The following is a 14,261-nucleotide window of genomic DNA, read 5'->3' as shown; positions in this document are numbered from 1 at the left end:
TCAACACACCCAAGGTTGCTTCTGCCTTCCGTGCTTTCAGTGTTGCAGTGACAGTAACTCCGGGGACTTTGTGTTTGTTTTCCAGGGTTCTCTGGGTAGCCCTGGCCTCCCTGGCTTGCCTGGGCCCCCTGGACTTCCTGGAATGAAAGGTGACAGGGTAAGAGCTCCAGCACTCCAGAAAGTTCTTTATTTGGAAGGGTGATTTCTACCATGTTGAGAAAGCTTGTTTTTGGCCCTGTGGAGAATTTTCTAGAATTTATCATAAACAGCTATCAAGAAAGGTATTTTAAATTACTCAGAGTTGAGACTAAGAAGCAAAAAGTCTATTAATATAACAGAAGGGAAAAAAAGCTGAGAAAAGTAAAAATTTCCGTTGTAATCACACTTTCTACTTAGCCCTCAATTTACATTTCTACTAGTCAGATTTTATGAGGATGTGATCAGAGAATGCCCCAAGTTCCAGAGCCTCGTGGAAAATTGTGACCTATGTGGAAACTTATGTTTTGGTCCTGATTCTTGTTGGGTGGTGAGGAGTGGGAACGTCCTCTCCCATCACATTATCCATACTTGTGCTTATATACCCACCCAATAAGGTTCACTTGAAATTATATAAACAGTTGAAAATACTGAAAAAGTATTATATTTTATTTATTACAGGGTGTCGTCGGTGAACCGGGTCCAAAAGGTGAACAGGTCAGTCCTATTATTTAATTGGTATAAAATGCAATGTTTGATATGCACCATTTCACAAGCAAGGGGGAATGGCTGGTTTATGGGTGTTAATAAAACCATGAAGGCTAACAGTTTTTCTCAATGTGTTCATAGTGAGTGAAACCCGGTGTTGAGTTTGGTCCACAGCATTGTTTACTATTTTAACAAGCTGGAGCTAATGATGGCTCTGCTCCAGGACTGCGCACTGTCTTTCCTTTGAAGAGCGTGGCTCTGTCTCTGGTTCACAAAATTGGTTTATTCATGTCTGATGGAGCCTTCCACAGCCACATCAGAATGTCTTAGGTTTTTCTCGATCAAGACCTCAGCAAATAAACTGTTTATATGAATTAGACTCAGTCCTTTCCCTGGGTTCCTTTTTCTACTGTAAAATCCCTATTTCAAGGGCTAATTGTAAAATTGTTGAATATGGTCATTTATCCTTCATTCTAGCTGAAACTCAGCCTCACCTTCTGGCTTTCCTCTACGCTATTTTCTGATTGGGACTAGCCACTGACAGCTAGATTGGAAAGCCGCTGAGAGCATTTTGTATTTCTGCATGATTCTGGGAACACTGTGGGCACTTATGAATGCTTATCAATGTTGACAATTGGGCAATGGGACAATTGGGCAATGGAACTAAGAATTTTAAAATGTAACCTTTTATCTTAATGTTTAGGGTGCCTCTGGTGAAGAAGGTGAAGCAGGAGAAAGGGGGGAACTTGTAAGATTTTTTTTTTCTGGTTAATGATGAAGATTTACCAATTTTGAACTGTGTTAGAAGTATATATATACTTCTAACAGTTCAAAATAGGTATGTAATATATATATATATATTCTTATTTTCTGGACACTGTTATCCTCACTGCCTTCTTTAAAGGTTATGATGTTTCTCCTATCAGCTAACAAAAGTCTCCCAAGATTGCAGCCAAGATCCAGTAAAGCAGAGAGGAAACATTGCCAAATTGACAGATCTGGCTTTAAACTTTTAGAGACTAAAAGTGTTCTCTTACAGATGGTGAATCCTCTGTGGCTTTATGTCTAGACATTCAAGGTGATTCTTACATGGCTATAGAAAGTCTATGAATAATAGTGCTCTATCATGAAAACAATATTCAAGTTTGATTATAGTTAGAAAGCTGTGACTCACAAATCTGACCAAGGGTAATCTCTTTAGTCTAAAACCCTCCAAAGAAGTGACCTCCATCTCCAGAGGAGGCTGTTGCCTAATCTCCAGGAAAGGAATACAAATGAGAACAAGTTCTCTCCACTGCTGGAGCTGCTTGGTTTGCAGGCTCATCATTATGGTTTTGACACAAACTAATGTGACCTAATGTGGAAACTTATACTTTGGTCCTTTGGGGTAGTGTAATAGATTTTTCAGAAAACAGTTTTAGAGAGCTTGTAGGGCAGGAAAAAAATCCTAGTAATGTTGTTTTATTCATATTTTCAGGATTTAGAGCTAATATAAATATAACATCTAAATTAGTCAAAGCTTGCCAACTATTAAGTAAATTCATAAGAGGATTATTCCAGTTTCACTTTCTGTTAAAATTGTTCATTTTGTAGGGTAACGTGATGTTTTAAATCATTGTTTTGTAGTGGAGGTAAGCTGATATGCCAACATGAGCTGAATTTATATCTAGCATTAGTGGCAGGAAATTTTCAAGGTTTTTTTTAAAAGCGTAAAAACAGGCACATTTGGTTTAGTAGACTTTTGGGGATGACTTTTAAATATTGTTTGAATTACAAAAATGAAGTCATCAGGTCTAAATGTCTCTTGTGTTTTATAAGACAATGCTATTTTAATATCTTTTGCCTTCCACATTTTTAATTCTTGACACCTAGCATTTGAGATCTGGATGAAACCCTGGAAAGCTCTGATTCAACCCTTTTATTTAACAGATAAATTAGCCAAAGGCTGGGAGGCTACATAGCTTACAGAGAGTCACAGAGTTAAGTAGAACTGAGATTAGAATCCAAAATTGGAGTCTAATATTTGTTTGCAGTGCCAGAGTTAATCTGTTCATAGTTTTCTGTATTTTAGTAGCACAATAACTTTTAAAGTGTTTTCAGGAAATTATCAAATGTGAAAACATTGTTCTAACACAAATTTCTTTCATTGATTTAGGGAGATATAGGATTACCTGGCCCAAAGGGATCTGTAAGTATGGTGAACAGTAATGGTATAAAAAATTAAAAATATTAATAAAGTGTAGAATATGTAATGCTCTGCTTTATGAAATCATTACGTAACATTCAATTCTTTTTTTTTTTTTTTTGAGACAGAGTCTCGCTCTGTCACCCAGGCATGAATGCAGTGGCGCAATCTTGGCTCAGTGCAACCTCTGCCTCCTGGGTTCAAGCGATTCTCCTGCCTTAGCCTCCCAAGTAGCTGGGATTACAGGCATGCACCAACATGCCCGGCTAATTTTTATATTTTTAGTAGAGATGAGGTTTCACCATGTTGGTCAGACTGGTCTCGAATTCCTTACCTCAGGTGATCTGCCCACCTCAGCCTCCCAAAATGCTGGGATTACAGGTGTGAGACACCACACCCAGCCAAAATTCAACTCTTAAAGGACTTACTTTCATGGAAATAAATGTCTAAATTTGTACGTTAGGTAATGGATTAATCCAATAGAAAAATACCTCACCACTGTGTAAATGGATTTACCTTTTGAACTAACCACTGGAAAGGAAGTTTTTTTTTTTTTTTTCATATTGTAAATGACTCAATGAGTGTTACATGGTAATACTCTAACGTCCTCTCCAAATGGGTCATTTTTAAAGAACTGACTTGTGTTTTTTGTTGTCAACAGTATAAATTTCATTGGCAGTTATACCATTGAAAAATATTTCAGTAATTGTCTTAATCTCTGATGTGTTCTAGTTGGGGAAGTAAGATAGAGGAATAATGCATAAGAAAATATAGTAGCGAATTATTAGAAGTAGAAAGTGATCTTATTCATTTTTGTCATTTTTATAGAAACTAAACTGGTGTCCTTAGAGATTAGATGTATTCAGAATTATAGAATCACTTAGTAGGAAACCTGAGATGACTTGCTAATTGGAAAGGAATTCACATCTAAAACAATTAGGAATTTAAGAAAGGTTGAGGAGAAAAGACGAAGCTCAGACCTCAATCTCAAATGCCACTACTGCCAGCTTCCATAAGTTTCCAAGTCCTTCCTGTTTCTGGAATCTCCTCAGCCCTTCTCTGTCCCTGTCCAACATATTATCCTCATGGCAGCCAATGTCATCTAGATTTTTTAAAAAGATAAAACTGACTGTGTATCCCTCCTCTGTTTAAAACCCTTTAAGAATAAAATCAGATTCTTAGCGAGGTAAACAAAGCCTTTGATGAAGTGTTCTTTGCTCCACGAACCTCATCTCCTACATACCTAGAACTTCATCCATTTGCAGTTTCTTTTACATGCCGTTTAACACCTTGTTCTGGTCTCCTCTTCCTCTTTCCTTGGAATAGCTACCTCCTACTTAAGCATTTAGCTCTATCCTCTGCTTCACTTTCTCCAGGAGGACCCAGTCAGACTTGGTTACAATGCCTAGCCTTGGGCTCTTTGCAAACCGCAGAGATGAATATTATTACATTGTATTAACTTACCTGCCTCTAAACACCATGTCTCAAGTTTCAAGTAACATTTTTATGCCTAAGAATTTTTAACAGAAATGGTTGAGGATTGAGAAAAATTTAGAGTAAACCTTGATTGAGTTTGATAATAGAAATCCTACTTCACTATCTGGAAATAGTAATGTTCAATAGAAAGAATTCAAGCTGTAACAAAAGAAAAGTTAATGAACCATGCAGTGACAAGAATAAGTTAATTGCATTCAAATTTGCATATAATATTAGGAATTAGCCCTTGATTCATCTCCTTCCCCACCTGTGTCTTACCTGACACTGCCCAGGTAATATGAGTGAAATTGAAGTCCACTGTCCCAGAATCAGGGGAAATTGTTACTAACACAAAGACTTACACTTTCTTCATTGATTTCAGCATAGACAAAGTTGTGAAGTAGGCGATGTCTGTAACCTGATTTCTGTTTCAGTATACCACTCCTCAATTGAGGAATTTTTTCCCAAAGATCCAGGGTCCTGGCCATATTGGCCCTTAATCTCTTCGTTAGCAAGTTCCCAGCTCTTATTGTAGCAGTATTTCAGTCATTATCAGCAGGCTTATACACTCTGTCGTGGTCTCCTTTGTTTTCCGTCAGTTCTTCAGTATATTTCTGAGTTCATTTTGTCTTCTCTTCTGGGTTCTTTTAGAAGCCACCAGGCGCGGTGGCTCACGCCTGTAATCCCAGCACTTTGGGAAGCCGAGGTGGGCAGATTATCCAAGGTCAGGAGTTTGAGACCAGCCTGACCAACATGGAGAAACCTCATCTTTACTAAAAATACAAAAAATTAGCCAGGTGTGTGATGGCGCATGCCTGTAATCCTAGCTACTCTGGAGGCTGAGGCAGGAGAATCACTTGAACCTGGGAGGTGGAGGTTGTGGTGAGCCAAGATCACGCCATTGCACTCTAGCCTGGTCAACAAGAGCAAAACTCCATCTCAAAAAAAAAAAAAGAAGTTGTTACAGTTTTGCACCCTAGGCACCTGACAATGTTGCAGCCTTCTATGTAGGATACCTTTTCCTTGTCCTGCTGACAGTCTTTCAGGAAGTCTTTAAACTGTAATTTCTTCATGGAAGCAATTTTGGCAAGTTGACTTAGATGAATATCAATTTCTTTTGCATAAAGAGAAATTGGAAAAGCACATTTGCTGAGCTTTATTTGGATGTATCTAGTAAAAGCATCGCTTCATTGCCTTCTTCAGTTTAAAGTATTTGTTTGAAAGAGCCAGCTTTTTCTAGATAAATGATGCATATGAAAAAGAAGCAGGATTAAATTGCTTTATAAACATTCATATCTTGAACACTAGCATTCCCTTGCTGCCTCGTGTTCTTTTATCTTCTCATTCTTATTCTGAACAGCAGCAGTACATTGGAGCTATTCTGCCACAAATTCTACCAGAGGAATTTAACAAATTTTTAGTTTAACAAAAAGTGAATTAATTGGGTCTCTTTTTAAAACATTTATCTTAGATGATTCTTTTAAATGCTTTTAGTGGTCTGCTTTCAGCTAAAAAAAAATCTAACTTGTATTTGCTTTTATGCTAAGGAAACACATGGTTTACTTTTAACTTCTTTAATATTTAGATTTTTTAACTTCCTTGAGACTTAGATAAGTTGTAACTTTCTTTGGTCAAGTATTTTTTTTTTTTTTTGAGATAGCGTCTCACTCTGTCACTCAGGCTGGAGTGCAGTGGCACGATCTCGGCTCGCTGCAAACTCCGCCTCCTGGGTTCATGGCTTTCTCCTGACTCAGCCTCCTGAGTAGCTGGGACTACAGGCATCCACCACTACGTCGGCTAATTTTTGGTATTTTTAATAGAGAAGGGGTTTCACCATGTTAGCCAGGATGGTCTTGATCTCCTGACCTCGTGATCTGCCCTCCTGGGCCTCCCAAAGTGCTGGGATTACAGGCGTGAGCCACCACACCCGGTCTGGTCAAGTATTTTAAATGCAGCATTTTAAATGTGGTATTTTAAATGCATTGATTTAGTTTAGTAATTCCTGGATATACCTGGCATCTTCACATTCTCTAAAAAAAAAAAAGTTGTAAGGGCTAAATAACTTATGTTCTTGGAAATATCTTTATTTGATGCTTGCTGCATTTGTGATATGCAAAGTAACGTATTTTGTAGGAATGCAGGGGCTTTTGTGTAGCCAGAAAATGTTAACAAGCTTATTGAAAACTAAGTTCCTCTTAGAGAGTGGCTTAAAGTATGAAGAATGTAGTTTTAAAAAAATGTAATATTCCAATAAACATTTTGCAAGAATAACTATACCTGAAAGAAAGATTATTATTATTATTATTATTATTATTATTATTTTTTGAGACGGAGTCTTACTCTGTGGCCCAGGCTGGAGTGCAGTGGCATGATCTCCGCTTACTGCAACCTCCACCTCCTGGGTTCAAGCGATTCTCCTGCCTCAGCTTCCCAAGTAGGTGGGACAACAGGCACGCACCACCATGCCCGGCTAATTTTTGTATTTTTAGTACAGACAGGGTTTCACCATATTGACCAGCCTGGTCTCAAACTCCTGACCTCATGATCCACCTGCGTGGGCCTCCCACAAGCGCTGGGATTATAGGTGCAAGCCACCGCACCCAGCCAAAAGAAAGATATATTGAAAGTTAACTTGAACTAGATTTCTAAAAGATGGGTAAGTTGTGTAGCATTATGTGTCTTCACCTTGCAGTGAAGGTTTTGTAACCTCTGAAAGAACACCTGTTAGGATGCAGAGTGCAGGAAACCCCAAATTTCGTGTAAGTGTTTATATAAGTATGAAGCAGGCACATTCTTCGTGCTTAGCCCTGGTTTGATAGTGTGCAATTGTATTCCAGGCAGGTAATCCTGGGGAACCTGGCTTGAGAGGGCCTGAGGGAAGTCGGGGGCTTCCTGGAGTGGAAGGACCAAGAGGACCACCTGGACCCCGGGGCGTGCAGGGAGAACAGGGTGCCACCGGCCTGCCTGGTGTCCAGGGCCCTCCGGTGAGTGGTGGGCAGCTTCTGTGGTTTCCCTTTGGAGACTCCATCCCACAACAGCAGGGCTGTTCTAGGCATCAGCTTCTCAACAAGTTCTCTTGTAAATCCAGCCACCTGGCTCCTTGCAGAGTCTGTCAATTTACAACTTAACAATGTTCTCTTTATGGTTTCATGCATAAACTACCTTTTTTTCTTTCTGTCCCAGGGTAGAGCACCGACAGATCAGCACATTAAGCAGGTTTGCATGAGAGTCATACAAGGTAAATAAATCACAATGGTTTGACTTTTTCCATCAACTCTTGTTTCTTAAGATTTTATTCTTGTAGATATGCAAGGGTAAACAAGAGTGACTTTTTGTATGCCTTAAAGATAGGATATTTAGGGTAATATTAATGCCAATTCTGTTTTATCCAACTATGGGCATCCACAATAGTATATAGCCCGTAGCCTCAATGTAAAATATTACTTTTCTGGTTATCCTGCCTTTTTTTTTTTTTTTTTTTTTTGCCATGGGGGCTAATTTGTAACAAAGTGCGCACACACACACACACACACACTTTTTTCCTTTGGAACACAAATTCTTAGTTGTCTCTCCCCTCCTTAAGACCCTGCCACTTAGTGTGTACCTAGCACTGACCTAGGCTTTCTCTACATTTTGTGAGAAGTAAAGACTCCATGCCCATAAGAAGCATAAGGACATTATCTCCATTCATGTACACATATGTAAAAACAATCAATAACCAGCATTTACCAAAGTTATGACACATTTTCATACTTGTTAACCCTTATCAAAATTTATCTGTAGCTATGGCAATTGTTATTTGTTTCAGAATTGGTCTAGTTATAAAAACACACAGAAAATGAAGATGTGCAAAAGCACCCTATAGCTGAGGAGTTCTGTAACACTGAAGCCTACAGTTAGTTATAGTATTCTGGTGTAGCTAACTTTGTCATGAAGAGATACTCTTTTGTATGCTCACTAGACAGTCTAGTTTGTCTAGGAGACTTGAGAAGTTTTCCAGAACCAAATGGGAATGAAACATTCACTTCTATATTTGAAAAGCAGTATAGGTCTCTTCATTGCAGACATTTTGTCCTGAAAGTCTATTTTAGTTTTAAACATTACATATCTAAAAAATTATTATTCCATGCAAACTCTTACTTATATAAGCAAATTTAGAATACTCACATTTAAACAATTTAAAAATGTTGGGTAGAAATTTGTTTCCATTTCATATTCTCCTTTACCCTCTAAGTTTAAAAAATATTACATGAGAATATTTCCCTTAGAATGTTTTCATGGGGAGATTTTGTTGTAGGCCGTGGCTTTAGTGGGTGATTCTGAATCTATTTAATGGTTCCTGAAAAAGCCCACACAGTTATTAATTTTTGAGACTAACTCTGACCATTCCCAAGAAACAAGTTATTTTTAATGTTTGCTGTCTATTTCAAGCGTGGAAAAAACTTCTGAGAAGGAGGGTTTATAAGAAGCTGTGTGTGACTCCTGGGGATATTTCAGTTTATATAATATCTTCAGACTAAGAATGTGAGGCGAAGTCTCAAATGGTGTCTGAATATTAATTCTGGACAATGTTCTTGGCTTTTAAAAACTCTCTGGACATCTGCTTCCACCTATGTTAAGAAACTCATTTTTATTCCCATCCTGAGTTTTCAGATACCCAGCAGGGATTCAGGTGACATCCTTCCAGAACGTCATTCACCCCAAAGCCTGTAGTTTAAGATTTTTGTAAATCCCACCCCCTGCTACCTCCCTCCCCATGCCCTGACTCTGTCTCATAACAACAGGACCAAATATGTCCACGGAGAGCTGCATCAAACAGCACTAGCGAAGCTTTCTGGCAGAAAGCCCACAGAGAAATTATCCAACTTTATTCATTTCTTACCACCAATTTTGAAGATCTGGTGACACATTTAGAAAAAAAGCCATTTGGAATACCTCTCTTTTCATTAGAATAACTTTTATGTTTCTGACACTTCTGGGTTGTTTTGTTTATTCTCTTTTAGAGCATTTTGCTGAGATGGCTGCTAGTCTTAAGCGTCCAGACTCGGGTGCCACTGGGCTTCCTGGAAGGCCTGGTCCTCCTGGTCCCCCTGGCCCTCCTGGAGAGAATGGTTTCCCAGGCCAGATGGGAATTCGTGGCCTTCCGGGCATTAAGGGGCCCCCTGGTGCTCTTGGTTTGAGAGGACCTAAAGGTAGGTCATCTTGCCCACGTGGAACCAAAGAACACAACCTTTTTCAGATGTATAATCTGTATCAAGCTCGAGGAATTTATGTTTTACCAATTTCTGAATATCCAGTGAGATAAGATGTATTATTCTCTTTTACAATAGTGATGGTGAAGATTCAAAAACTGTTATATAATATTCTCTTGACCCTGCTATACCACAACAGTAGACCAAATACTAGAATTAAAGTCCCGTGTCTTTTAGTACTGATCTTTTTCTATTATACTCTACCTCAATCATGGTTCAAAACAAAGATTATGGGATCTGGTAAATGATCATTCAGCTATTTTTTTTTTTGAGACCCTAAAGTTATTGTTGAGCTCCTCTAAAATGGCAACCATCCTTAGGATGTTTGTATTTGTTATTTAAACTAATAAAATTTGTTAACAGGATGTAAGAAAAGTATGCATTGGAGCTGCCTCCGTCTTTTAAAACATGACATTGAATATTTAGTTTTGATGGATTTTTTTTTCAGCTCTGAAGTACAATCTAATTCCTTCTTTAGTATGTAAGATAGCTTGTTTCTTCCATTTTTATTTAAAGCAAGCTAAGCCCTTGCATCCAGGATTTTGCAGAAAAATGGGGCTATGAGTGTGTTAGGTACTCAGCAGGACTGGTGGAAGAACTGGCTGCCTCATTTGGAGTTTGCTAGTTGAGGGGAGTAAGTATATCAGCTTGGGGTGTATGTGCCCTGGATAATTTACAGAGAGGACTAAATAAAGTGAGTAGTTTCTATGTCATGATGAGTGACTGACAGCTTTCTGGGGAACTTCAGAAAGACGTGGCATCAGAAACAAGAGAGGGTTTTTTTTTTTAAGTACTGTGGTGCTCCAATTAGGGATAAATATTATGGTATGAATGGTCAGATGGCAAGCAAGCTGCCTTTTTGGATCTATAAATGAATTGCTGATGCAGTTGGCTAACTAGACCTTCAGCTGGAACAATTTATTTAATTACTTTTTTTTTGGCATGTTCAGAGCTTCATGTTAAAAAAATGGGGTCTAACTGAGACCTCTTGTAAGGCTGGCATGAATTCAAAGCTTTGGGAGGATAGACAAAATCAAATAGAGTGCAGACTGAGGGTAGAGTTTTTCTTAAAGAGAACAGAACATTTTCTTTGAAAGAGTCACATACCTATTCATCTTTGTCCTGCTTTACTAGTTCAGGAGCTCATGCCTTAGGTGCTCTCTCCATGGTTAGTCTCAATTCACTCTGTAAATAATTTCTAAGAATCTCTACAGCCTTAGGTAGATTGTTGACTTCATTGGATCTGTTGTGCAAAAGTGGGTGGATCATGACGACTTGGCCTTTCCTGAGTTCACTTTAGGGTAGTGGTTCTGAGAAAGCAGTCCCCGGAGCAGCGGAGTCACCAGGGACCTTGTTAGGAATGCAAATTCTCTGGTCCACACTGGGTCCACCGAATCAGAAACTCTGGGGTCGAGGTCTAGCTGTCTAGTTTAACAGGCCCTCCTGGTGGTTCTGCTGCACCTGGTGTGGAGCAATCGCCCATTTTCCTACTGAAAGGGAATGCCTTATAGGGCCTATAGACATCACAGCCTTATTTTCTTTGGTTAACAGGAAGTCTCCTTGGGGCAGAGCTTAACTTTTTTGAGCTAGTAACAGAACTCTTCTTTAAGAAATGAAAATGCCAATGTCACTTGCTAAGCTAAGACAGTCTAAAGCTGCCTTTGTCAGCCTTGCCTGCACACTGGAATTGCCTGAGGAGCTTAAAACCACTGATATCTGAATCCCATTCTCAGAGATTCTGATTTTATTGGCTTGGGCATTGGGATTTTAAAATATTCTCCAGGTGATTTTAATGTGCAGCCAGGGTTGAGAACCACTGGAAACAATGGTGAATTGTTTGGAGAAGCTTTAGCAACAGTGAATTGTGGCTAGGTTGGGTTGGGTTGGCTCTAGCAGATGAACCTCAGTTTGAAAGAAACAAAAGTAAATTTCTATATTTGGAACCTGGAAAATGTCTCTAGCACTAAGTTCATTTGTCAAGTATAGCTTGATCATATGAAGTATTTCCTCTTAATTTTTCTTCAGTATTCATGACGTAATCTATAACATGAAGTGATACAATTCTTTTCTCTTTTCCAAAGGACTTTTTTTCTCCCTACCCTCCTCCATCCCTTTCTCATTATCAGATTCCTTTAAAGCAGTATCTTCTCTCAGTTTAACTTCTGAGAATTTGGGGTGGAGGTAGGGAGGGGTAATTAAATTTTTAAAATCAATTAACACTGTCATACTTTTGGAAATGTATGATTTTAGGTAGCTGGATTTGATTCTTCTTGTCCCACCACATACATTAACAGGAGTATTTATTAGAAAACATATAGCTTTGTAATATCCAAGGGGTTACAGCTGAAAATTCCCTGAGAATAAACATTCCACCATTTTGAAACTTAAATTTTTAGTCAATTAGAGGAGAGATATATTTCAGTATTGCTTGTTGGCTTTTTTCCCCATCCCTGGTAAAGAAGGGATGGTATGAATCTTTCTCTACCATATAGTCACTTTGAGAGCCTTTTTCCAGAGAAACTGCTATATAAATAACAAACAAGTTTTATTATGAATGCTTGAACAGTTCAGCCTATGTCTTAGTCACTGTTTTTCTCCTAGAAAATACTCTGAAGAACACAGTAGAATATTTTCAATAGGAGCTAGTAGAAATATGCTTCAAATCATAGTCAAAGCTTAGGTTATATCTATAATTTTTCTGTTTTTCACTGGCATGCTTTACACGATATTATACAAAATGTTAGGGCCCAGGCTCAAAACCTGAGAGATATCTAACTGGCTTTATGTTCACTTTGCTTGGTATTACATTGGTCTTTTGTGTCATAAATATTAGTTTTAAATATTCACAGTTTGGATTAATTTTAAGTCCCTTTGAGTAAAGCTATATATTTTTAGATATTTTAGTATGAATCAAACAGACACTGCAATATGTAAATGAAGGTTTGAGAAAACACATATGTCATAATTATGACTAACACCTTTCTCAGTGATAATCTGTTTACATGGAGATAGAGCATCAATTATAGCTCATGAATAAATGAAATAAATAGCAACTATAGAGCAATGAGAATTTCCACTCGTTCATAATGAGCTGTCTTTCTGCTGAAGCTGTGTATTTTTCTTTATACCTTACCTAAAGCTTATTTTACAAGCTCTTTATGCATATTTTTTGACTGAGGAGGCTAACAAAGCTGGACCTTTAGTTTCCTGAGCTGGTTTTTGTACATCTCAAAATAAGACATGACCAGGGTTTGAAGTAACAGATTAACCTTGTCGATAGAACCAACCTGTATGCATGGTTTGCTGTGGAGTAGCAGTTTGCAGAATAGGCTCTGTTTTGGAGCTCATCTTAAAACTTGTTTTTCTCTGACTGATAACCAAAAGACAGTATCACAACAAAGACACTGGTCTTATTCCTTGAAGCAACATTAAAAGTTGGTGTGGCTTCATGCTAGAATGTACAAACAAGTTTAGCTTTTACTATCAGTGTAAAAGCCACACTTTAATTTATTTCATCTCATATCTTCAGAAATGTGGCACATTTAGAGAGTCTGTTCTCATTGCCAGCCTCCAGAATTATAGTGATATGACACTTAAATTACCAAGTTAACAAGAATGCTTATGCCATTAGTTTATAAGATGTTAATTGTCATATCTTCCTAATATAGTAAGGCCATATTGATGATGAGTGTTAAAAAAAACTAGCTTATGTAAATATGAGTTCAACCTGAGTTCAATCCGTCATAGTATTTATATAAATTTAAATTGTTTTGAAATGTGATGAAATGTAGTTTATCATAAAAACATTCACATGAAGACATTCACAACTAAAATCAAAGTATAGTGACTAAATATTCACTTCAGAATTAGAGATCTTTGACTATCTGAGTGCAGATGGTTATACAGATTTTTTTCTATTTTTGTTGTGTACATGACTTTGTTTTTAAAACTATAACAAATATGACTTAATATTGAATGAGGCTGAAACAAATGTTTGGAAAAAAAATGGTATGTATAGAATTTATTGCAAGGTGCCATTGCATTTTCTAACAGCATAGTAGAATAATGATATACTACTGTCCTACCGGAATAATGGGATAATGCCTTCAACAAAGAGCAGCAGACATCATTTAGGACCAGTTAACTAAGGCATTAATGCCTTTTGTTAATGAGGTCAAGTTGCTGGGTTTGGTATCTTCAGGGGCTGGGATAACTAATGCAACTTTGTTCTGTGGCCACTAAATCCCCAATTTCAATCGACTGTCTTGTAAATGTCTTGCAAATCCACATGGTTGGTCGCAATCCAAAGTATATTCCCTATAAACAATGAGTCAGTAGTGAAATGTAGACACTGTGACAGCACACTTTGTTTATGTTTTTAAGATTGATTTATATTTCATAATACTAAATTTATACAGTTCCAAAAATTAACAATGTATAAAAAAGATATTTAGTGAAGTTTCTCTCCCATCCTTGTCTCCCATCTGCCTAATTTCCTTTCTCCTTCCCACTAGGTAATCAATACGATTCTTTTCTTACATATCCTTACAAGCAATTCTATATAAGGATACATGAATATGTATTTTTTCTACACCTTTTAAAAATGAATCATATTGTCCTTTAGCAAGTGTTCTGGAACTTGCCTTTTTCACTGAGCAGTATGC

At 37.7% G+C, this 14,261-nt stretch overlaps 1 protein-coding gene across 3 annotated transcripts in view; it reads left to right on the top strand.

Moving 5' to 3' along the window:
* COL9A1 (collagen type IX alpha 1 chain) overlaps nt 1-14,261 on the top strand; it is an 86,235-nt gene that overhangs the window by 60,887 nt on the left and 11,087 nt on the right. For all 3 annotated transcript variants that reach the window (XM_002817046.5, XM_054557681.2, XM_054557682.2), the window contains 7 exons: nt 86-157; nt 658-693; nt 1,388-1,432; nt 2,840-2,872; nt 7,183-7,329; nt 7,529-7,583; nt 9,349-9,537. In XM_002817046.5, the coding sequence (XP_002817092.3) occupies nt 86-157; nt 658-693; nt 1,388-1,432; nt 2,840-2,872; nt 7,183-7,329; nt 7,529-7,583; nt 9,349-9,537 (577 nt within the window). The remainder of the gene's footprint in view (nt 1-85; nt 158-657; nt 694-1,387; nt 1,433-2,839; nt 2,873-7,182; nt 7,330-7,528; nt 7,584-9,348; nt 9,538-14,261) is intronic.

Source organism: Pongo abelii, chromosome 5 (assembly GCF_028885655.2).
Source record: "Pongo abelii isolate AG06213 chromosome 5, NHGRI_mPonAbe1-v2.0_pri, whole genome shotgun sequence".
NCBI lineage: Eukaryota > Metazoa > Chordata > Mammalia > Primates > Hominidae > Pongo > Pongo abelii.
This window is presented reverse-complemented; position numbering and strand designations above follow the sequence as displayed.